The sequence below is a fragment of the Sebastes umbrosus genome, chromosome 16 (genome assembly GCF_015220745.1).
Source record: "Sebastes umbrosus isolate fSebUmb1 chromosome 16, fSebUmb1.pri, whole genome shotgun sequence".
Classification (NCBI taxonomy): domain Eukaryota; kingdom Metazoa; phylum Chordata; class Actinopteri; order Perciformes; family Sebastidae; genus Sebastes; species Sebastes umbrosus.
In genome coordinates this window covers 11,137,542-11,161,290 of record NC_051284.1, presented here as the reverse complement: position 1 = coordinate 11,161,290, position 23,749 = coordinate 11,137,542, and the positions used below count along the sequence as shown (strand labels likewise).

Below are 23,749 nucleotides of genomic sequence, written 5' to 3'. Positions count from 1 at the left end.
TCACATTTGTAGGTTGTTTATTCATTTGACCATGTCCCATGATATTTTAGGTAAACACAGAAAGAGCGGCAGAGATGTGGCCATCAAGGTTATTGACAAGATGAGATTTCCTACCAAGCAGGAGAGCCAGCTAAGGAATGAGGTGGCCATATTACAGGTAATGACCGGAATCCATCAATGAATGTAACAAAGTCTGGCGTGTACTTTAAACCTGCAGTAGGCAGAATATCTTTGGCGTCATTGGGCAGAAATTCCATAATAACCTTTGAGCATAATGTAACTCAAGTGATCTGAGAGAAAACTAGACTTCTGCACCTCCTCATGGCTCTGTTATCAGGCTTTAAAAAATCTAACCTGTGATGGGAGACTTTGGCCAATCACGGGTCATTTCAGAGAAAGAGCATTCCTATTGAGCGTTCCTATTGGCTGTGCTCTGGCTGGTGGGCGGTGCTTGGTATTTCCTCAACAGCAACATTTTTCTCAACATGGCTGTGGGTCACAAACGTTCTCATATTACAGCTCAACAGTACACTACAAGATGTTTCTGAAAACAGCGAGAAATAGGCATTACAGTAACAGAATATTGATTCATATTTGATCAGCGCTGCCTAGTTTGACCGTTTGATCGGAGTTCACCAGTGATTGACAGCTGCTGGGAGACGACAGACTCCAGCTCGCAGATGTCATTAGGAGCACAGAGGAAATTTTTTTTTTTCTGATTACCTGTCTCATGCACTACTGTCAGGATATAGTGACCGTGATCATATTTGCTCCATTTCTACCCACTGCTGCTTAAAGTGTGAGAGGCCTCTCCATATATAGTACATGCCACAAACTGTCTTTCCCAAGTTGTACCCTCACTCTTCCTGGATCAGTTTGGACTTGATGTCTTTCTCTGCTTTTCTTCAGAATCTGCACCACCCAGGCATCGTCAACTTGGAGTGCATGTTTGAGACGCCGGAGCGGGTGTTCGTCGTCATGGAGAAGCTGCACGGCGACATGCTGGAAATGATTCTGTCCAGCGAGAAGAGCAAGCTGCCTGAACGAACCACCAAGTTCCTCGTCACACAGGTCCGTTGCTGCAGAACCACAACTTTCATCAACATCTCTTTCTGTCTTTTCTCTCCTCAAGTCTTCAACATTAACATTCCAGTACTGACACGCTGAGTTTAACAGGAATGCTCCGTAGCCTGATGTTACTATATTCTCTCTGAAAGCAGCTGATCACAAATAAACTGATAATCAGTTTGATCTGCAGCGTGTATCACTGCCTTGGCATCTTCCTGAAGTTCTTGCTAGCATTTTTTGTGTTTTATTTTCTATCATAGCTTTCTTTTCCTGCTCCCCCTTCTGTTTTTTGGGGTGCCCACTGAGCGTCTGCTGCAGGGCCTGTTTATTCTTGCGGTGAGCTGATTTGGGGGTGGGGGGATTGTTTACTGGATTGGCCCTGCGTGGCATCACGGCCTCCTCCCTGGCCATGGATTACAGCCTGCAGTACGCTGGTGGCTTTGTGGCCTGATTAGAAGAGCAAGCAGCCCCCCCGGGCCTCCGTGGATCCCAGGTCCCAAACAGGAGCGGGCCCATTAACGACAGCCCCATTAGCTGCGGCGGGCCTGTCTCTGATGTGGCCGGGAGGACTTCTGTCAAAGTCAGGGTCAGGATAGGGGAGCCAGGCGCTGTGGTTTTGGTACAGGGCCATGGGCAGACATGCGTACAGCGCTAGCTTACGCCAGGCCTCGTGAATATAGATGGGATGATGAGATGAGATCATGTGTCTTTTATGCGAAGGTACTGGTCAGGATGGAAGTCATTTGTATGCTTATACTGCTGTTATTTTTCCATATGGCATCTATAGCTTCTACTGCTTAGATTATACAAACATTACCCTGTTTATACCAGACACTCCATGCATTAAAACACTAAGACACTGGAGATTATATTGGATTTTATTTAGCTAAATGTCTGCTTTTGCTTGCAACAGATCCTGGTGGCCTTGAGACATCTGCACTTCAAAAACATTGTTCACTGTGACTTGAAGCCTGAGAATGTACTACTGGCCTCCGCAGAGCCCTTTCCTCAGGTAAAAGAGAAAACAAAATGGATATGTGTTAATGCAGGTGCATGTGTATGAATGCATTGACCAATTTTGTCTGTCTTCTTATAGGTAAAGCTGTGTGATTTTGGCTTTGCCCGCATCATCGGCGAGAAGTCGTTCCGGCGATCTGTAGTCGGCACGCCGGCGTACCTGGCTCCAGAGGTGCTGCGCAGTAAAGGCTACAACCGCTCCTTAGACATGTGGTCAGTGGGAGTCATCGTGTACGTCAGCTTGAGCGGGACATTCCCTTTTAATGAGGACGAGGACATTAATGACCAGATCCAGAACGCTGCCTTCATGTACCCCCCTACGCCCTGGAAGGACATCTCAGCAGAGGGTAAGAAGACGTTTGTTCCCTTCTTCCCCTTCCAGCAAGAATTGCTTGATCTAATCTGGCGGTAAGCTAGTACGTCCTTCACTCTTGTTGGCGGCCTGGTTGCGCCTGTAGTTAAGCGTCAGAGTGATACTCAGACATGTAGCCTTAGAGCTGTCCTCCCCACCTACACGTCTGAGTCGTCTGACCTTTGCTCTGACTTTTCTTTGCTCTGACTTTTCTTTGTCTGCGGTCCAGATGAGTCACTCTCAAACCTCCCCAGCTGCCAAAGCCGCCGCTGCTCCCCCCACATACAGTGTGAAATATATGACAATGTGAAACAGTGTGAAAGTGATGAAGGTGGGCTGATGTTTAGTAAGCCTTGCTGATCTTCATTTTTTAGAGAGTCTTGTCCCTTTGAAAGTCACGCCCTTTTAGTATGCTGTTGGTATGAGATGCTATATCTGTTAAGTTCAGTTTATTGATACAGTCTGCTCATTTTCAATTCCCCTCACAGCCACAGATCTGATCAATAATCTTCTCCAAGTCAAGATGAGGAAGAGGTACAGCGTGGACAAGTGTCTCAGCCATCCCTGGTTACAGGTGAAATATTACCTTATTATCTTCGACCTTTTAACCCAAACCACACTCCTCCTTCTCAGAGTCACATCTGAACACACAGACATGATACATGATACTGTTTAGATTCAGCGTGACTTACACTTTCCGAGGATATTGCCTCATAATCATCACATTTGGACGTTTTCTTCAGTATCAACAGTCCACTGATAAGTTGTCTGTACATCAATGGTTACAGTACAAACAGGGACTGCTAATAGCTAATTCGGCATGACCTTTCATGGTGCATATCTGACAAAATGTAAACAAATATAGGCATAAAATGTCTATGGAACGGTTCAATGGAATTGCATTGCTAGGCAACAGCTTGGGTCCATGTTTACTTCCTGTCAGCTGGTGTCATTCACATACACTGCAACAAGGAATATAAAAGAAGGAAAGGTCACAATTTGGCAATTAGCACCACCTCCTGACAATAATAGGAAACATTACAGGGAGAGCTGGCTAACGTTAGCCCTCCTGAATATTATTGAATATCATTAACAGTTTGATGGTTGGTTAGTTATTGATAACAAAGATGCTCTATCACAATCAAATATGTGTAGCATACTACGGGCTTGGCACCAATGTGAGTTCAGTGACGTAATGACTCTTCCTTCTTTTATATATTCCTTGCACTGCAACAGGAAATAGGTTGAGACACATTTGATGAAATGGTATATACTTCCTGCTTCCAACTCCTCAGAATGATGGGTCATGGGTAGTTCAAAATGCAGAACATGATTCTCCATTCATATACAGATGTCTTATAAACCTGTGGGCATACACACACCATTTTAAATTGCATAAAAGTATTTTCTTTATCATTAAAACTGTCCTAGAACACAAGTAGTACAACTCACATACGAATAGATGGTATTTCTGAGTTTCCCAACTTGAAAATAGCAATGTGTGACAGACATGTAGTACAAGACATAGTGACTCAGCTATAAATAGAGTAAAAACTGAGCATAAAAGCCCAGAGTACAAAGCAGGGAATGAAATTTGTGCCACCTGCCAAATACAGGGTAAATGTTGGGTGTGGCAGGTACAAATTACAGAAATATTATCTTTAAAAAGCAATTCCTAAATTAAAAAATAGTCAGGGATTAAGGTTACATGATATATTTCATATTTCTTCTGTTTGGTACCACTGTGTTTACAATTCTAAAGCGTTCTACATAGACTACATTTCAAAAGTGGCAGATAGAAAAATTGAGTGGCCAGTAGAAATGTTCAGTGACCTGCCACAGTGGCAGGTGAGGAAAAAACTTAATTTCAGACCCTGGTACAAAGGAATTCAATCACTTTATGTCAGGAACACCTCTTCACTAAGGTAGTGAGTGAGTATAAAAGCTTCTGTCTCTTTCCCTCAGGACTATCAGACGTGGTTGGACCTCAGGGAGTTTGAGACGCGGCGAGGCGAGCGTTACATCACCCACGAGAGCGACGACGCTCGCTGGGAGGAGCACGCAGACGAACACAGTCTCGGCTACCCCAAACACTTCATCATGGCTCCCAACCTGGACGACATGGAAGAGGACCCCTAGTGGCACAGGGGGGACTTACTACACCACATGTATTAAAAAGACGAGGATTGTCACAGGGAGACTTTGGGAGCGGCGGATTTTCCCTCCGGGACTGTTTGTTGTGGAAACAGAGAGAAGCCGATCAGGTGGAGAATCACTCCACGGAGGCTTTAAAGTGGGAAAAACCCGACAGGATTTTGTAGCATGATGCGCTGCTACAGGCAGAACGCAGGTGGAGATGCGTCCCACAGAAACGCATTAAGAGACTGTCAGGAGAGAAGAGTGTTCATCTTCTTTTTGCACGATATCAAAACATTCCATGGATTTACTCGAGTTTGGTTCATCTTTAAGAACAATCACAAACCAAAACAAGGTGAACTTAATAGTTTAGTTAATGTACACACAATTTTGGATAACTTTGAGTAATAATATGACTGTTCTTTATCGGAGAGAGAGCTTATCCCCAGGAGTAAAGGGCACTTTTCACAAGGGATTTACAGTCTGAGAATTTAAAACGTTCTCATTATTCCCAACTGTTTGTGAGACTGTCCTTTGGCATGAAACTGGAACTATCACATATATTTGTACGTTTTTTAATGTATTTTGTAAATGTGGTAGATTTTTGCACTATATTACCATTGAACATAGCAATTGAATAGAAATACTATTCGCTGCTACGGAGAGCAAACGATGTTCGAGTGTCCAGTCGAGGTGCAAAGTTTGAAAAAAGAAGTTTGAGAAAGTTGGTGCAACTCACGCATTATTGGCTTATTTTAACAAACCTCTACAGGTATTTTCACCCAACATTTCATTGTTAATGGCAGCTAATAGTGTGCAAGTTTGATCAACTTTCCCCTGGAGACAGTGGCCGACATAACCTGACCAAATATGTTCATTCATTTCCAAACCTTTTCTAAAATTTACATGAATTCCTTGAGTCACTGAATTGTCAGTAAATGCAATAATGGAGCCATTTTTCCTGTTCAACATGAGGCTAAAACAGCACGGACTCTATGTTAGAGCATCATGTTTCTGTGTATCTTTATTTCTGTACTTTCGCAGTATTCTTGAATGTGACTTTTTAAGCACTCTGATTCTGGAATATGTGTTTTTGATGCTCTTTAGGTATCGCCAGAGGCGGCCAACCGAGGTTTTACATAGAACAAATGATTGGTGTCCTTGTTTGTTATGTCGTCTGGATCTTTTCAACCAACAGCCCTTTTTGTCTGGACAGTACTTAACAGTTTGGTTCACATGGGAGTTTATTGTACTACAGTTTTGTAGTTTGCTCTGTTGGTGTGTTATGGGAGTACGTTCCTGTTTTCCTGTTGTCCTCTTCCTGTCTGTGTTGCCGCTGGATTGGCAGGTGTCAGTGTTTTTGTATATTTCAGTACATACCAATGGAATAAAAACCCAACTTCTCAGCTGAGAATGAAAACGTTTTTGAATGTCTTTATGTTCACACTCCTGACTTTAACAATCGATTTTTGTATTTCAGCGCCTCAGTGTGCATTAGGGCTGTCCCGAATACCATTTTTGGGCTTCAAAAATTAATTAAAAAAAAAATATTTGAAGGTATTCAAAGCTTCGGGACAGTGCTGCTGCCGCACTACTGTACACACACACACACACACACACACACACACACACACACACACCTCTAAACATACTAAAACAGCAATATCCTTCTGAGAATAACTAATTAATGTTGAATATGAATCATGAATAATGTGGGATTATTCCTTATTTCATGGGCTATTTTGGTATTTATACAAAAAAAGAAAAATGAAGCATCGCAATACTAATTCGGAACTCGATTACCATGGCAACGGTCGAAGCTTCGAAGCATTCGAGTCAGCCCTAATTTCAGCAACCTCAGTGTGCACGCATGCATAAGCAGCCCTGGCTTTTAGTTTTGTGTATGTTGCATCACGATGTGTGAGTGAGCGTGTATGTGTGTGTGTGTGTGTGTGTGTGCGGTGGTGTCACATGTCAGATCCCATTCTCAGCAGCTGGATGTGATTGTTGCACCGCACCGAGCAGTCTTGTCGAGCCAGTCGCTCACCACAGGGGAGTAATGACATAGTTAAAGAGGGTGGTGGTGAAGTGGAGGTTTGTGGAAGACTTTGAAATCGCTATCATGGAATCCCTTCCAGTATCAAACGTGTGCTCGGCTCTCGCCGTATGAATAAAACGTCTCAGAATGGGACTATTGTTTGAAGGTGCAGTTCACCGTAAACTACAGAGAATACACAGCTGTCATTCATTTACCAAAATCTTTTTAAGTGAGTGTGCTTTCTTTGATTCCTCCACCAGTCTCTCTACTGCATTTACTGTAGATAACTGGCTGACCACTGTTAGCAATCATGGCTAACATTATTTCAATGCTATCATCTAATAGCCACTGATGAGAGGTTGAAGAATCTCTTTTTTTCCCCCTCTAAATGATACTCGGTACTGCTGTCCTGCGTCTGTTAGTCTGGATGTTTTCAAGATGTGGGTCCTCTCTGCAGGCCAGATGACCCCATTAACCTCTGTGGGGGAGACTTTTATATAAATACAGCAGCACCGTTAGAGTTCACTGAGTTGGTCCTCACACATTAAGCAGTGAACAAAGAAAACCCAAACTACCCCCCTTGTAACATACCACATATTTTAGTGAAGCGTGTGTTTGTCACATTTAAGGATTCATGGTGGAAGAAGTGTAGCTAAAGGAGATTAGAGCAAAACTGCTGAGGAAATAAAGTGCAATGTCTCCCTCCTCTGGTTGGACTTAGATGTAAAAGTTTCAGTGATCCATGCTTTTCTTAAAACATTGATTTAAAAAGACACTTGGTGGTGTCCACTTTATTAGGTAGACCTGTACAGTCTAAAGCAATACAACCGTCCTGCCATAAGGTCTTTATGTTCCATTTTTTTGTAGTTTTTTTAGAGGTGTTATTGATGTTTTGTACTGGACTGCATTATATTAAGAAATGTTTATAATAGGGCTGCCGATTTTTAGGTTGTGGCAGTCTCAGTTTTAAAGCTAGAGTGAAGATACTGGTACCATAGGAAACTAGAACCTAAGGAATCCATTGATACCAACTAGCTCGTTGTCAAGGAGGCTAAATAACGCTCCAAACTTATGCCCAATTTTGGCGAGGAAAAACTGGCACAACCATTTTCAAAGGGATCCCTTGACCTCTGACCTTAAGATATGTGAATGAAAATGGGTTCTATGGGTACCCACGAGTCTGCCCTTTACAGACATGCCCACTTTATGATAATCACATTTAGTTTTGGGAAGTCAAGTCTGACACACTGACAGCTGTTGTTGCCTGTTGGGCTTGAGTTTGTCATGTTATGATTTGATCATATTTTTTATGCTAAATGCAGTACCTGTGAGGGTTTCTGGACAATATTTATCATTGTTTTGTGTTGTTAATTGATTTCCAATAATAAATATATACATACATTTACATAAAGCAGCATATTTGCCCACTCCCATGTTGATAAGAGTATTAAATACTTGACAAATCTCCCTTTAAGGTACATTTGGAACAGATAACACACTTCACTTTAGTGGGCAGGCCATTTTTAAAGTTCCCCTTGACTCAAAAATATGTTCTGCTTATTGTTACTTCACTTTGATGTTTGACCTTCAGTTTGCAGGAGGATGTCTGTGCAGACACTAGAAAGCCACATTTGTCACAATTTTTCCACATTCATCTGCTCATAGTGGGGAAAGTTTGTTTGCACTCACCTTAAATCTTTTGTTTAAGATGATCATGATTTTGTGACATCATAACTAATTTGGAAGCCAATCGTAGTCCAGAATGCAACTTACACAAGTGTGATGTGGGAAGTTGAAGCCTCCAGTGCATAAACACAGAATATTTACATTTCAGTGAAGGAATAGGAGACATTTTGTGTCTAATAGTAAAACTTTTAAAATGAGAAGTATTTGCATATTCATAGATTCTGGATTTTTCAATAAGGAGAAGGAGTAGTATGTATTTTAGTAGTAGAGTAGAGCAGTGTTGTAGTCAAGAGAAGTTATGACCAAGACCAGAGTGTATCGAGATCGAGACAAGACCAAGACTTTGAGGGGTTGAGACCAAGTCAAGACCAAGACCAGACCAGTGTGAGTCCCACACTGCATGACATACTTTTTATAAAATGTGGAACATGATACAAAATATAGTACTCCTCAAACTGATCTGAAAGATCCCTATTTCCATAAAAACAACCACGGAAAACTCTGGAAATTCCTCTTCATTCACCTATTTTATTGCCATACATATAAAACTATTTAGTGTTAGTGCTATTGTCGCAGTTGTGGTCTTGACCGGTCTTGAAATAAAATCCTGAATCCTCTGTCTGAGACAAGATAGAGTAAAATGAGACCTTCAAAAAGTAGTCTTGAGACCGGTCTCGAGATCTACAACACTGGAGTAGAGTCATTTTATGAATTTTTTTACAAGGTAATTTACTTTTTTTTGTGGAAGACCCATATCAGAAACAAATTCATATTTCAACAGGAGTATTTTGTAGGCTGCGGGATCTTTGAAATATTGTGAATACCATGACAAAGAAAACAGCAGCTCTGTAATAGGTGAAATATATAATGATAATATATGAGTGATATAGGGGCCCATGTTTGTTGTATATATGTATAAATTCATATAAAGTCCCATGGGGTCAATATATGTACATTATCACTGTCCTTACTGAAAAAGCAGTTCTCTTTGCTGCCAGAAGGTGTCACTCTATGTAGGTTAATCCAGTGAAACTGTGATGGAGTCATTGAGGGGAAAACTTTGAAACAGTGTGTGTGTCATGAAGTATTTGGTTATCTTAAGATCGATAGATACACCGTTGTCTACAACATTTAAAAATGACCTGTGCAAATAGCTTTTCCATAGGAGTGTTCCACACATTACAGGTGGATACAGTCTCTCCTTTAGAGTGAACTGTGCTCTTATATGAGAATTTACATGAATGAAGACTGTGCTGTCAGGTGCGTGTCAGAAATAACATCTGTTGGAGGATCAGAGACAGCGATCGGTCCTTGTTGCCCTGATCCTGAAAGCTGCTTGTCGAGCAGCTTTGCCCGTTAGCTTCTCGGCAGGTCTCTCATCACCTCAAGGAGAGGTCTGTGTGTCACGCATCCCCGTCCTCCCCCCCTCACCTCTACCTATCCCTCTACATCCTCCATTCCTACGCTTCTCCTCTCTACTCCATGCTGGGTATCCATGGGCTCCAGACCAAACAAGCAAACAAACAGAACAACAGAAAAACCCATCACCCAGACAAGGTTGGTGGTGGTGGGGGAAAGATGGGGAGAGATCTTGTTTGCTTTCTGGGCCAGTTCCATTTCACTGTGATGGCAGAGAAGGCCTCCCAGGACACGGCTACCCACACTTCTGTTTGACTTCCAGGGGGGATCAAGGTGGTCCTCGGCACTGACACATCATCTTCCGACCCAATACACAGCTGGCTGCAGCTACGGGCCTGTAGCCTTTACCTAAGCTGGCCCTTGTTGGTGTGACATTCAGCTGACGGCCTTTAATCCTCACAATGCTGTCTCTCAGTCATGACCAGTAAATATAGTGATTCGTTTGATGACTTAAAGCTTTCATCCCATATATACAGCATGCTATTATCTTACATTGTCAGTAAATAGTGATGAAACTAATTGTACAATTGCTAAACTGTTTCTCAAGATACAGTAAGCATCACATTGACAGCTTGTTCATTGTAGACTTAAGCCGGGTTTCCACCAAATTTTTTTAGTCCTTGGAACTACTTTTCAAGGAACTAAAAGGTTCCTTCAGACCACTGTTGTCTGTGTTTCCACCGTGGTCTAAAGACCTGCGAAGATTAGGCAAAAATACGTCCGCTGACGTATGAAAAAACAACATGGCATGGGACAAGGGGTGCTGGTGGTCGCAGGGGTAAATTCTGCAGAACTGCAGTTCACTGCGACAATATTTCATGCTGCATAGTATTTACTGCTGCACGTTGAATGAAATGAATGAAATGCAGAGGAGAAAAATTAAACTAACGAGTGTCTGCCTCTACAGTAAATCATCTGTTGAGTGTTTGATAGTTATTTATTTGTGCTTGAGAACGTAACCGCCGTGACACAATCAGAAAATAACTGTTTTTCCAGCCCAGTCGCACAGAATTTCGTGAGATAGTCACAAAATGTAATGTATTGATTTGTGTACATAGACATAGACAAAGACACAAAATGAATTTGTATGTAATCCATGTAATTGTGAGCTGAAGTCTAAAAAGCGGCCAACGCGTAGGGAGAAGGTTGGGTGTTGGTGAGTGGGTCAAAAAACACAGGACTTTCACCCAGGAGAACGGTGTTCTTGTCCTGTGTGAAACCACAAGTCAAGGTTGAATTATTTGCCATGTAATTTCCGTACTTCAGTTACGGCACTTCCAGAGTTATTTGAACCCAAACCACAATCTTTTTCTAAAGCTAACTAAGTAGTTTGTTGCCTAAATCTAACCAAGTCGATCTATTCTTAATCCTAACTCAGTAGTTTTATTTTGAAAAGACTGCGGAAATTGACAGGTGCACCGTGTGTTATTGAAAGTCGTGCTGAGCGTCACGAAAAAAAGGGAAATTCAAGTCTATGTACAAGAATCAAATAGATTCAATTTTGTGACTATTTCACGAACTGTCATGAGACCGTTGATTTTTCTCCCATGCAAAATCGTGCCGTCTCCTCCTCTACTGTTACCGCTGGCCCTTGCGATCTCTCTCTCTTTTTCTCTCTTTCTTCTTTTTTTAATGAGTCGGGAGGCAGACAGCAGAGCCTAACTTTACTTTTAATGCTCTCCCTTCATCCTTAAATGGTCCTAAATCGATACTAGAATACTTTCTTGTTTATGAATGAAGCGGTACACAAGTTGAAGTCATTGAAGCAGTGGTGCTGTGTGTGTGTTTTACCAATCAGTATCGGTCATCCCTGCAAACTCCACCACGAAAGTTCTGGTACTTTCAAAAGTATACCCCCCGACTAGGGGCCTTTTTGGGTCGTATAAAGGTCCCATAAAATGTCCCCGGAACTTAATTTAACAATGAGTTCCTCAAAAGGTTCCTCGTTCCTGCAGTGGAAACGGGGCTTTGGGCTCTGCTCCCATGTTATCAGTCCAGTGCCCTCTGCCTGGAACTGACTATAACCTAACACAGTAGCCAGACTTTTGCTCCCTGTGTCCTTGCCGAAGGGCACAAGTCCCAAGAAACACTCCAATCTCTAATACAATCTCACAGCACGCAATGTATTTTCCCTATCTGCTCTTTCCACATTAAGACCCGGGAGACAAATGAATGCAACCGTGGAGGGCATTTGTACCTTAAGCGTGTGTGTATTGGAGACAAAGGTGTCCAAAAACATGGCATGTGGTTGACAAGATCAACTTTCAATCCCCCTGCATGTTTACCTATTACCTAATGGGCCTGAATCATGGAAGTTATGCGTGTCCATTTGCAGGGAACTTCAGGGTGATGAAAAGATAGTGCAGGTATTATGAGATGTCTTTTAAGTCAGAGTTTTAGACTGTGTATTGCAGGAATAAAAAGGTCAAAGCTGTGTGTGTGTGTGGTGGCTGGTAAGGACAGCAAGATGCTCTTTGGTTGTAAAAGCCGTGGAGGGAGGAAATGAAAGCTGGAAATGGTTTACTGGTCTGGGAAAATGCAGATGAGCCATATAGGTATGTTTGATTTGCTGACTCCAGCTGTGCCTGGAGAATTCCCCTGACCCTCCTGTGGACCCGGTTGCTGTGTGAGGCCACATGTACCCCTGTTGCAGCCGCAATACGCAACCCCCTCCCCTGAAAAGGGCTGGCCATTGAACTCTCAGGCAAGTGGCAATATTTGCTCACCTGAAATACACACATCTTGCCAATTGGGGTCGGGGTGGGCTCTGGGACTAGAGAAAGGACCCCTTGATGCAGCTGTGGCCCCCGGAGAAAGACCAGACCAGGAAGTTTTGTGGCTGTAGAAGGGTAGGAGGGGCTCTCTCGGCGGGGGGCTGTTTAGCGACGGCGGCCCCTATTGTGTCTTAAAGGAGGCAGGGGAGCGTATTTGTTCGAAGCTGCAGGAGGCTGATGAGGTGCTAATCTGTTGAGTGGCTGTGTCATTGGGCCCCCCTGTTCCCAATAGCCTGTTAGCTGTCAGGGCCTGTAAAAAAAAAAGGGCACAATTTACGGGCCCCGGGCCAGGACTCAGCCATCGGTGTCCACGGGTAAGCAAACACAGATTGAACACTGATGTTGTTGCTCTGGTAGGGCAGGCTTTACCACCGGGCTCCTGCGGTGACACGTAGGCAGCCTCTTTTCAGCCCTCTTCATGAGTTGTCGGCCCCCTCTTCGCTCCTCTGTAAACACTACAAATTAGCCATCTGCATATGGATGGGCCCTCAGTCCATACAGGAAGGAGACAACCGCCTGGTGCAAGGGAGACGACGATACAGGCTCTCCTCTAATGCAGAACAGATATACATTCTCCGCTATCAGCTTTTAATTTCTACCCTCATGCATACGAAGCGCATAGGGGTTTTTAGATATGCCACTTCCTGCTCGAGAGAGAGTGTGAGATCTTGTTGTACGGTGCTTTGAAGCATGAGGATAATGAAAGCAGGGCTGGCAGGTGTCTGAGATGGGTTCGGGTCAGCAGTCAGAGGTAATCCCAAACTTGAATTTCCCCATCAGCCGGGAATACAGATAAGACAGCAGCAGATATGACCCTCACTCTCTGACTCTCTGAATGATGGAAAAAGGAAATGGACCAAAAGCCTCGCTCAGATGTAGAGCTGAGATGTGTTTTCTGAAGAGGTCTGACAGAGGCCGTTGCATCCATGGAGCACCAAAGGAAGATTTGTATTAAAGCTTGATACAATACCCCTATTTCATAATATCAATTTAAAACTAGATTCAAATAGATAATTTGCCTATTATGGAAAGGATGCTATGCCAGTTAGGATTAGAAAGACCATTACTGATACACAACTTTCTAATCACCGGGCCGGGTTTGCCTTCTCGTCCACGCCGACGTGGATCTGACAGCAACGACGGCCGAGTGTGAACGGCAATAGCTCATCACGGATTATGGCGCGGGCCTGATTGTAGTGATATTTAGACACAGAGTTTCCCATGGGAGCCTGGCACTTTAATTAACATAGCACTACTGGCCCCCCTCCCGTTTTAATTGCCTTCAGTCTGTGATTAAATGTGTATTGACTCTGCAGTTGGTCCACTAATGAATAACAATGTGCTGATTTGGTGATATTAAATCTTTTGGCTCTAATACACATCCCATCCATGTTGCTTAGAAAGTTCAGATGTGACAAGGAGCCGTGGCATCTGAGCACATCTATGCAAGAGAGGGGGTAAAATACCATTTAGAAAATATATCAAACAATCCATTTTGTGTTAATTCATTCAATCAATCACTTCTTTTAGTTATCTTATGTCTGTAGTTTTAAATCAGGCAGATACGCACTTTTAATTACCTTGAAATGTATTTAATAATGCATTAAATTGGGCTCCACTTTCTAACAATGTAAAAAAAATTCAGAAATTGCACCAAAATGGTTGATGGTTGATATGGTTGATAATGGTTGATAAATCCTTATAGATCATTCTAAGCCATTGAAAAGAGCACATTTTGGGTTGCCAGGTTGTGAAAAAACCCATTTGGCAGGTGTTTATTCTTTCTATTTGGTATTAATGCAGTTATACATGTTGGTAATCCATTAATAAATCATATATTATATTATATATAAGTATTTAATACTCTTATCAACATGGGAGTCGGCAGATATGCTGGTTTATGCACATGTATGTATATATTTATTATTGGAAATCAATTAACAACACAAAACATTGACAAATAATCCAGAAACCATCACAGGTACTGCATTTAGCATAAAAATGATGCACAAATCATAACATGGCAAACTCAAGCCCAACAGGCAACAACAGCTGTCAGTGTGTCAGTGTGCTGACTTGACTATGACTTGCCCCAAAACTGCAATGTGATTATCATAAAGTGTGCATGTCTGTAAAGGGGAGACTCATGGGTACCCATAGAACCCTTTTTCATTCACATATGTTGAGGTCAAAGGTCAAGGGACCCCTTTGAAAATGGCCATGCCAGTTTTTTCTCGCCAAAATTGAGCGTAAGTTTGGAGCGTTATTTAGCCTCCTTGACGACAAGCTAGTATAACATGGTTGGTACCAATGGATTCCTTAGATTTTACAACTTACAATTTACAACCTAAAAATCACAAGTAGTGTTAATGCATTAAAGAAATTAGTGATGTTAAAATGAATTTGCATCATTATGGCATTCATTTTGACAGCCCTAGTTTCTCGCTTTTAAATAAGCCATCAAGTGTGCAGTTATAAATGTTGATAAGTCGTTGATAAAGACATGTTGATCCATATCAACTTTCTATTATGTGATCTAAGCAGCCAAAGGGAGTTTTCACAACCTTACAACCCAACAAAATGCTTTATAAAGAATTAGCAAATGATCTATTAGTCATTAATAAAGTGATTAGAAAGTCCCTTTATAAAAGGTGTCCTATCACAAAGTGGAACCTACATTTGTTTAAAACCCAACAATCTGAGCTCCTAAAGACTCTAATTTGGTGTCAATCCATTCTTTAGTGTCATCTGATCTGTGCATCTCTTGGGATCCCACCGTTCCCATCTCACTCTACTCCTGTGGTCTAATAGATAAACTGTCACCTTGTCTGATAAATGAAGGGCAGCGGTCAACATAGGGTCCTTTACCATGACAAGAGAGGAGTATTGGATCTGCAATGCCCCGGATACAGTCAACATAAAACATATCGAATGGCATTCCTCGCCACATTCCTCTCAATATCAAAAGGTGCTTATTTGAGGATATCCTTAGAGCGTTTACGCCTGTGTTTGCGCCCTGACCCACTGGGGCCAGCGCAATAACTTTGGACTCCCTCCCACCCTGCATCTCGTTGCAAATGACCACTCTCGGTTTTTATTTAGCTGGGGTTGTGTGCCTTCCCAGTCCAGCCGCTTTTCAGATTCATTTCCAGGTAAACACAGCGTGGCCAGCCACAAACCTGCGGCCAACAGGCGTTGTCACAGCTGTGGCAGATAATGGCAAGTCCAAACTCCAGCCCGGCTCTGGAATGTTTACTGTCACCACAGGCAAGTTGGCAGCAAACATCTTTTTTTTTTTTTCCCCAGCACTTTCTAAGAGGAAGACTCTTCTCGTTATTAATTTTATTTTGATGAATTACATGCTTAACCCTTTGCCCTGTGCTGTTGTGTGTGACTTGGTATACTCAGATGGATACAAAGGCACAAAAAAAAGGGACATTCTTAAGCGAATCTTTCAATTTGAGTTGAAAAAAAAGAAACCCTTACTTTGAAAGTTGAAACTTAAAGTTAACACATTCCTGCCAACAACTCCTGGGTGTTTGAAGGAATGTTCTGCCTTTCTCTCACAGACCAGGGAGCACCCTGCTTCCATCCCCCTGCAACTGCACCCAAGAAAACCCCCCAGACACCCAACAGCATCTGTACCAGAAAACTACGCATGGTGTCACTTTAGGGCCTCGCTCATTGCAGGTGTTTGTGCTTTTACTTCTTTAACTGACTCATTAAACTTTCACCCATTTAGTGTTTGCCCTTGTCATAACCAGTAAAGGAATGACACCTGAACGTGTGAAATGTAACACTGATCATCATGGAGGCTAATTGATCAACAAAGTGGCAAAACTATAGCCTTGAGAGAGGAGACATGTAGGGCACACACCACAGGTCAGGGTACTTTCTGGATATGTATTCTCAGTCGGAACATGTCAACTTTACAAGAACTACTTCAGGGTTTTTTTGCTCATCCTCGTGGGAGAAAGTAAATGCAAGTCCCATCTGCAGTGTATACTCAGTGTTGTGAAAGCGTGAGCTGGGAACAGAATGATCCACAATAAATGCAGCAGCATCTAGGATCACAATGCTCCAATTAATGTGCTGAGCTATTCAGAAAAAAAATGTTTTTTAAGCTTACACACAGTATTGAAGGGTGGCCACATCAAATTTGATGTTAATAGAATAAAACAGAGGATGAACAGAAACTAATGAATGTTTACATGGTATGCACCTTATTATAAGCCTTTAGCTAATTTTCCACAGACATAAAGGAAAGGGTTCCACATTACATGACTATAATATAATCATCAGAGGATTTTACTGTGATACATGCAAAAAAAAAAATCATGTATACTAAAAGTAAAAGGCTAAAAAAAATTATATTTTGTGTTTTTTTTTTTTTTTTTAATATTAAAGCCATTAATATTTCCTAAAATGGTGTTTCTGTTCAATTGACATCCATTTGCATTTCATTAAAGTGAGTTTGTATTGGTGGCAGGAGTGAAACCTCAGTATTTCATCATTAAATATCATGGTGTAATTGTATAATATGTGTATAATGTAATGAAGTTGAATTTGTAATATTTCAGTCAATATTTGACATCCAACCACAAAAGGTCAGTTAATTAAAGCTACTCTGACTTCAGCCGCTCCACCACTGTTGCAACTTTAAGAACATTTGGTGCTGTTTGCCTAAATTGTAAAATTTTTGGTATGTTGTAATTGAAATCACAGATGAAGAAAAGAATAAATAGCATCTGTTATACCTGCTCTACACTTATTAAAAATAGAATAAAGATATAATGTCTTTCATTTCTGTATGAGCCATGTGCTATTGTCAAACTGACCCAGAGTAATGTCCCTCTTTAGCCCTGCAGAAATGTCACAGACGTTGCCCCACTTTCATGTGCCCCATTACAAAAAAACAATAATCAGGACACTTATTGTCCTGAAGTGACTCCCCCTTTGCACCAGTGATATAAGGACATTTAGACACATTACACCAGAGGATATTTAAGGATAGAATATGTTGATAGAGCAGTCACACAGGAGCCCAGTTGAAGATTTTTTGTTTTTGACCAAATCCAAAATGTGACCTTCACCCATGTGAGAGGACTGTAGCAGGTTGATGATTAACAGTGGAATTAGCAACATGTCTCATTCAGGAACATAATGTCAGGCAGGTCAAGGACCAGTTTTTAGAATACTGAGGATTGAGTGTCTGTAATTTTGGAAGAAAGTTTTTTCCAGGCATATTGATTTGGTTGGGAATAGGGAGGGTTGCTTTAAGTAAATGACCACCAGAAGAGTTCTGGCTTATACACACTTGAGTAAAAAAAATGTCCTATTTATTTTTTTTACATGGAAAAACACAATACATGCTTGTGTAACACACAAACTAATATATTTTTTTTGCCATAGATGGACATGCTAATTTTTGTGCAACAGAAATACACGTTAATGTGATTTTAATTAAATGTTTTATATTTTTTAACATGACCTTTTATGTATTTTTCATTACTGCATGTTTATAGATATATTACATGAAGATCCATAGGCTTTTTTACACCAGATACACATGCGTCAGTATGTGACGAGTTGGGATGAGAATAAATATCTGCACATAAATATATTATGTAAATAATATATATATATATATATTGTTTTACTTAATTATCATTGTGAAAGTGTTGCCGTTTTTAATTATTAGAAAAAAATATATAAATAATAGCCTAAAAATCGTGTGAGTCAAGCCGAGAGATCTCCAGCTCTCTCCGGTGAAATCCCCAATCCTCAAACACACACAGCTTTTTTTTCTCATGATCTCATTTCCAAGTTAAGCAGACTCTGTTAGTCCCTCGTCAACACGACAGGTTTACTCGCCTTTACTAATGGCTCTCTATACTGATAGTTATGCTCTTGCGTAAATATGCAGTCAAATAGATGTACCACTACTGACACGTGGCTGGCACCGGACTGCAGCTCACCTCACCTTGATGTTTGTGTCATACAAATACTGTACAGGAAGGGCCTCAGCAGCCTGGGGCTAGTCTGCCTCATACTGTGACTGCAGATATATAAACACTAGGGCAACTTCTATTATGAAAAGGAAAGATAATATGAACAAAAAATCAATAGGCCTACTGTGATGTTTACTCTGGGACTGGCACAATTAAACAGAAAGAGAATTAAATAAACTGTAGATTCAGTCCAGAGAATAAAAATGAGGGTAAATGAGTAAACTGCAGCCCTGTTTATTGTGGCTTGAATTATTTTGCATATATTTTAATGCCAAAAATTCAAAAGAAAAAGTACACAACTTCCATCAATTCTAAAATGTTTCACTGATTTTTAAAGAATGAGGTCTGCTTTATTGTGTTTCCACAAACAGCAAAAAGCCAGTTAGAGGCAATAACCGAGAGAGGGCGCTCTGAAGCTATGCCTGGCATATTCAACACTAATTAAAACATTTTTTGGAAACAGTAATTCAGCCATCCAGGTTAAAGTAAAGCAGGATAAATAGCAAAAAATAGTGAAATTATATTTTAAATTATGAAAAACACTTTAATAGTGACACAGATGTAGAAACCAGCTGTTTTATATTAGAACATGACTGTTAAACAGCTGGCGCAAGGTGATGAAATGGCTTTTTATTGTCACCCAAAGGAGCTTAACCCACATCATTTGAATGCACCATGTATAGTACTCATGTGCACATGTATTCATGCAGGCCCACATAAGCAGCCATAAGATCATTATTCTCATGGCGTTTTAAACACATAATGATATTGTTTGACTGACCCATAAACTGTTTTGGAATTATACACCAACACAACCCTTGACAATATACTGTAATATTATTAATTAAGTCAAGTCAAGTCAAATTTATTTATTATTTATTTAAGTACATTCAAAAGCTAAGTAGTTCTATAAATGCTAAGGGTATAGGCTGGGACATATGAAGCCAACCAGGCAGCACATCCCTATCAGAAAAAAAGTTATCATGATTAGTAATGAATAACTAAGTCAAGTCAAGTCAAATTTATTTCTATAGCACATTTAAAACAACATGAGCATGACCAAAGTGCTTTACAGACATAGGCAGAATAAAAAAAACAAGTCAACAGAGCAGACAACAAAATCACACACATCCACAAACAGAGACCAAGATAAAGTCCATGAGTAAAAAGACTGTTATAATGAGCATTTATAAAAAAAGGCCAATTAGTAATCACAATTCATGCTTGCATTTGCCTAAATACATTCATTTTAAGCGCACTGATAGATCAACCTGTAATTCATAAATGTTTTTTTTTTGTGTTTTTGTGTAAAAATAATTAATAGGTTTTAGTGTATAAATTCCTTTAAGGGAATAAAAACGCTTTATGATTCCAGCTCAGTTGAAGTGAAATTGGTTGGAGGATGTGCGTATAATAAAAAAGCGCACAAAAAAAAGAGCGCACCAAACATTCCCTTTTATGGCTCCTTTTTTTTTTTTGTTACCCTCAGAACAAAAATACAATAAGATTAGTTTATAATGAAGCTTTTCATAAAGAAACTGTTCTTTTCAGTGGGTGCAGGTGTACAATTGGAGGTGGGGGGAGTCTGAGGAGTCTCTATCACGCCTAGGTGCGAGGAGATTATTCAAATAGGGCCCAAAGGCGTAGAAGTAGCTGGATTGGAGGCTTGCCTAGCGCACGGAGCTATATCACAGCGTTAACAGGCAGCACGGAGCGTCATTTGAACTCCAGTCACTGACAGACAGACGCATTTCACGGCTGGTCTCCGTTAAAGACACACACCAACGCCAGTTCCTCTCGACGAAAGGGGGGACACGCCGACGACCCACAATACACCACAGTGGTCCCCAGTCACCTGCTATTAGAGAGACTTTTTGGCTTTTCCCCTGCTGGGAGACGCTTTGTAAAAGTCCTCCATGATGCTTGGAGCAGTTAAAATGGAAGGACACGAACACACCGACTGGAGCACCTACTACGGAGAGCCCGAGGTGGGTACCTTTAAATATATATTTTTTTTCACCGTTCTAAAGCCAATCCCATTTTATACAACTCAATATTAGCCCTGAGATAATATTAACTTTGTGATCAAATATTGACTTGAGGCGCCTCCAAATCCTCCCCCATCTATCTCCACCGCAGCAGCGCACTATCCTAACAAAAGTTGCCTTGACATGTACAAGGGGGGGGGAACTTTTCACTCGGATTATAATAATTTCATACGTATCTTTTGCTAAATCTGATTTTTTTTTTGTAGTGTTTCCCACTCAACAAACACCTGAGCTGTTTGGTTTTGGGGGAGATTGAGTCAAATATTTGTGCTGCATGCACGAGTCGCTATTTTGTGTGCGAGCAATCACATTATAGGTGTCAACAGTCTCATCCACACTGTGGATTTTTTTTTTTAAAAAAAGATTGTTTAATTTAAGTTTAAGATTTGCCATCGCAGTGGTTAAACATGTTGTGCTTTTTTTTTTTTTTTTAATTTTGGAACTATTTTACGCAAAAGTACAGTGTACAGTGAAATGCAATGAAATGCATTTTACCCTGATGGCTCTCTCTCTCTCAGCCCTTAAAATCTATAAATAGTACAGTTGATAAATACTACAATGATGATTAAACATGTTGTGCTTTTTAATTTTGGAACTATTTTACGCGGAAGCATATATGTTCATTCCAGAACTTTACGCACCAGTGCGCTTTCAAAATAAGAGTTATTCTAATTAGAATTAATGCTATAATTGTATAAAGAAAAATGAACCTCAGTGTTTAGTAATTACACTTTATAATGCTTGAAACTGATGATTGCTATTTCTTTTCCTCTCACTGACAGTGTTACACCTCGGTTGGCAACATGAACACAGGCCTGGGAATGAACTCTATGAACACCTACATGAGCATGTCCGGCATGGGCAGCGCGGCCAACATGACGGCCAACTCCATGAACATGTCCTACGTCAACACCGGCATGAGTCCCTCCATGACCGGCATGTCTCCCGCGGGCGCCGCCGGAGCCATGAACGGAGGCATGGGCGGCGTCGGAGCCATGACTGCCATGAGCGCGGCCCTGAGCCCCAGCATGAGCCCCATGAGCGGGCAGCCCGCCTCCATGAACGCCCTGACCTCCTACACCAACATGAACGCCATGAGCCCAATATACGGACAGTCCAACATCAACCGCTCCAGAGACCCCAAGACGTACCGCAGGAGCTACACGCACGCCAAACCGCCGTACTCCTACATCTCCCTCATCACCATGGCCATCCAGCAGTCTCCCAGCAAGATGCTGACTCTAGCGGAGATCTACCAGTGGATAATGGACCTCTTCCCTTTTTACCGGCAGAACCAGCAGCGCTGGCAGAACTCCATCCGACACTCGTTGTCCTTCAATGACTGTTTCCTCAAAGTGCCCAGGTCGCCGGATAAACCGGGTAAAGGCTCCTTTTGGACGCTCCACCCGGACTCCGGGAACATGTTTGAGAACGGCTGCTACCTGAGGAGGCAGAAGCGCTTCAAGTGCGACAAGAAGAGCGTGAAGGAAGGCGGCGGCGGCGGCGGGCGTAAAGGTGGAGGTGGAGGTGGAGACGGCTCCTCCAACAGCAGCTCCGAAAGCTGCAACGGAAACGAGTCCCCGCACTCCAACTCGTCCTCCGGAGAGCACAAAAGGTCCCTGTCGGACATGAAGACGAGCCACCAGGCGCTGAGCCCGGAGCACGTCGCCGCCTCCGGAGCCTCTCCGGTGTCGCAGCAGCAGCAGCAGCAGCAGCAGCAGCAGCACCTCATGGCGCAGCAGCATCACTCGGTGCTCGCGGCGCACGAAGCGCACCTGAAGCCGGAGCACCACTACTCCTTCAACCACCCGTTCTCCATCAATAACCTCATGTCCTCGGAGCAGCAGCATCACAAAATGGACCTAAAGACTTATGAACAGGTGATGCACTACTCCGGATACGGCTCCCCCATGGCCGGGGCTCTTTCCATGGGCTCCATGGCGGGAAAAGCTGGTCTAGTGGATGCTTCATCCATACCTGACACGACTTATTACCAAGGCGTCTATTCCAGGCCGATCATGAACTCCTCATAAACTCTTTTACCACCACACCACCTTCCATCATGCGATGTTGGACTTTCTTTCTTTCCCCCCCCCCCCCCCCCACCCCCCTCCCCCCTCTTCTTCAATTTGTACATTTGTAAAAAAAAAAAAATATAGAGTTTGTGTACAATATGTATTTCAGATATTTTTGACGTTTCCCACCGTTTTAGTTGTCGAAGTTTGTTAGTAGCCTAATTATTTTGAGAGAGGATGTTGATAATAATATTAATAATAATGATAATTAAAAAGTACTGATAATGTGACGAGATCTGTTCAGAAGTCGGCTTCAGGAGTGGAACCCCAAAGACAAACAACAACAACAACAACAACAACAACAACTTGCTGTAAAATAGCCTCCATCTGCAGAACTGGATTCCTTAAATGAATTTAAATGCCTCGCAGGATTTCTTCAATCATTTGTGTAATTCCTATTTATGGCTTGTATATGTGTATTCTTGTAGTGACAAGAACAGAATCTATATTAAAGTGTTATTGGTTTTGTTTTCTGAATATGATGGTGTTTGACCTTTATTATTATTGTAACTACATTATTATTATTTTTGTTATAATAATTGTTACTACTATGCAACAGCAGTATAGTCTAAATGCAACCATTGCAACAAGTGTGTTCCTATTGAGGGTACACTTAGGTTAAATTAATATAAATAAATATAACAGAATATAAAAAAACTGTAGGCAAAAATATTTCACATTAAAGAAAAACATATAATTAGTTTATATTAAATACAAATTAAATGTTAAAAACTAAAAATGTGTAGGGAAATACAAGAGAGGAAAATAAAAAAGAGGAAAATACAATTAAAGACAGCATTTATTTTTCACTCAGACCCAGTTGTAGCTATTTATGATATGCATAATAATGAACGAATTCCATATAAGTGCATGCAATGAGTTTCACACATTTTTTTTTCTTATTTAAAAAAAAAAAAAATCTTATCCGTGTGCTTTTATAACAAGGCGCATCTTTTCAGCAGGGATTACTAGCTTTGCTGGACAACAACGAGAACAATGCTCTCAATCTGTCATTAAGAAAATGTAAACAAAACAGACATAAGGTTATTAATCCAAAACGCAAAGTGAGATATGCATGGGGGAAAGAAGTTTATCCAACACATCAGCCACTTTGTATTATCTTGG

The 23,749-nt window shown here is 41.4% G+C and overlaps 2 protein-coding genes across 4 annotated transcripts in view; both read left to right on the top strand.

The window, feature by feature from the left end:
• The window catches only part of prkd3 (protein kinase D3), a 43,411-nt gene extending 37,414 nt beyond the window's left edge, over positions 1-5,997 (top strand). For 2 of the 3 annotated variants that reach the window (XM_037746813.1, XM_037746815.1), the window contains exons 14-19: positions 51-157; positions 910-1,071; positions 1,982-2,080; positions 2,165-2,432; positions 2,926-3,011; positions 4,403-4,576. In XM_037746813.1, coding sequence (XP_037602741.1) covers positions 51-157; positions 910-1,071; positions 1,982-2,080; positions 2,165-2,432; positions 2,926-3,011; positions 4,403-4,576 — 896 coding nt within the window. Of the gene's footprint in view, positions 1-50; positions 158-909; positions 1,072-1,981; positions 2,081-2,164; positions 2,433-2,925; positions 3,012-4,402 lie in introns of all 3 variants that reach the window. The other variant, XM_037746812.1, reaches the window with a different exon arrangement.
• A 14,063-nt stretch (positions 5,998-20,060) lies between these two features.
• Positions 20,061-23,101, top strand: foxa2 (forkhead box A2). The gene is made up of 2 exons (XM_037747442.1): positions 20,061-20,489; positions 21,332-23,101. The coding sequence occupies exons 1-2, from the start codon at positions 20,418-20,420 to the stop codon at positions 22,580-22,582; spliced, it is 1,323 nt and encodes a 440-aa protein (XP_037603370.1). The 5' UTR covers positions 20,061-20,417; the 3' UTR covers positions 22,583-23,101.
• The last annotated feature ends 648 nt before the right edge of the window (positions 23,102-23,749 follow it).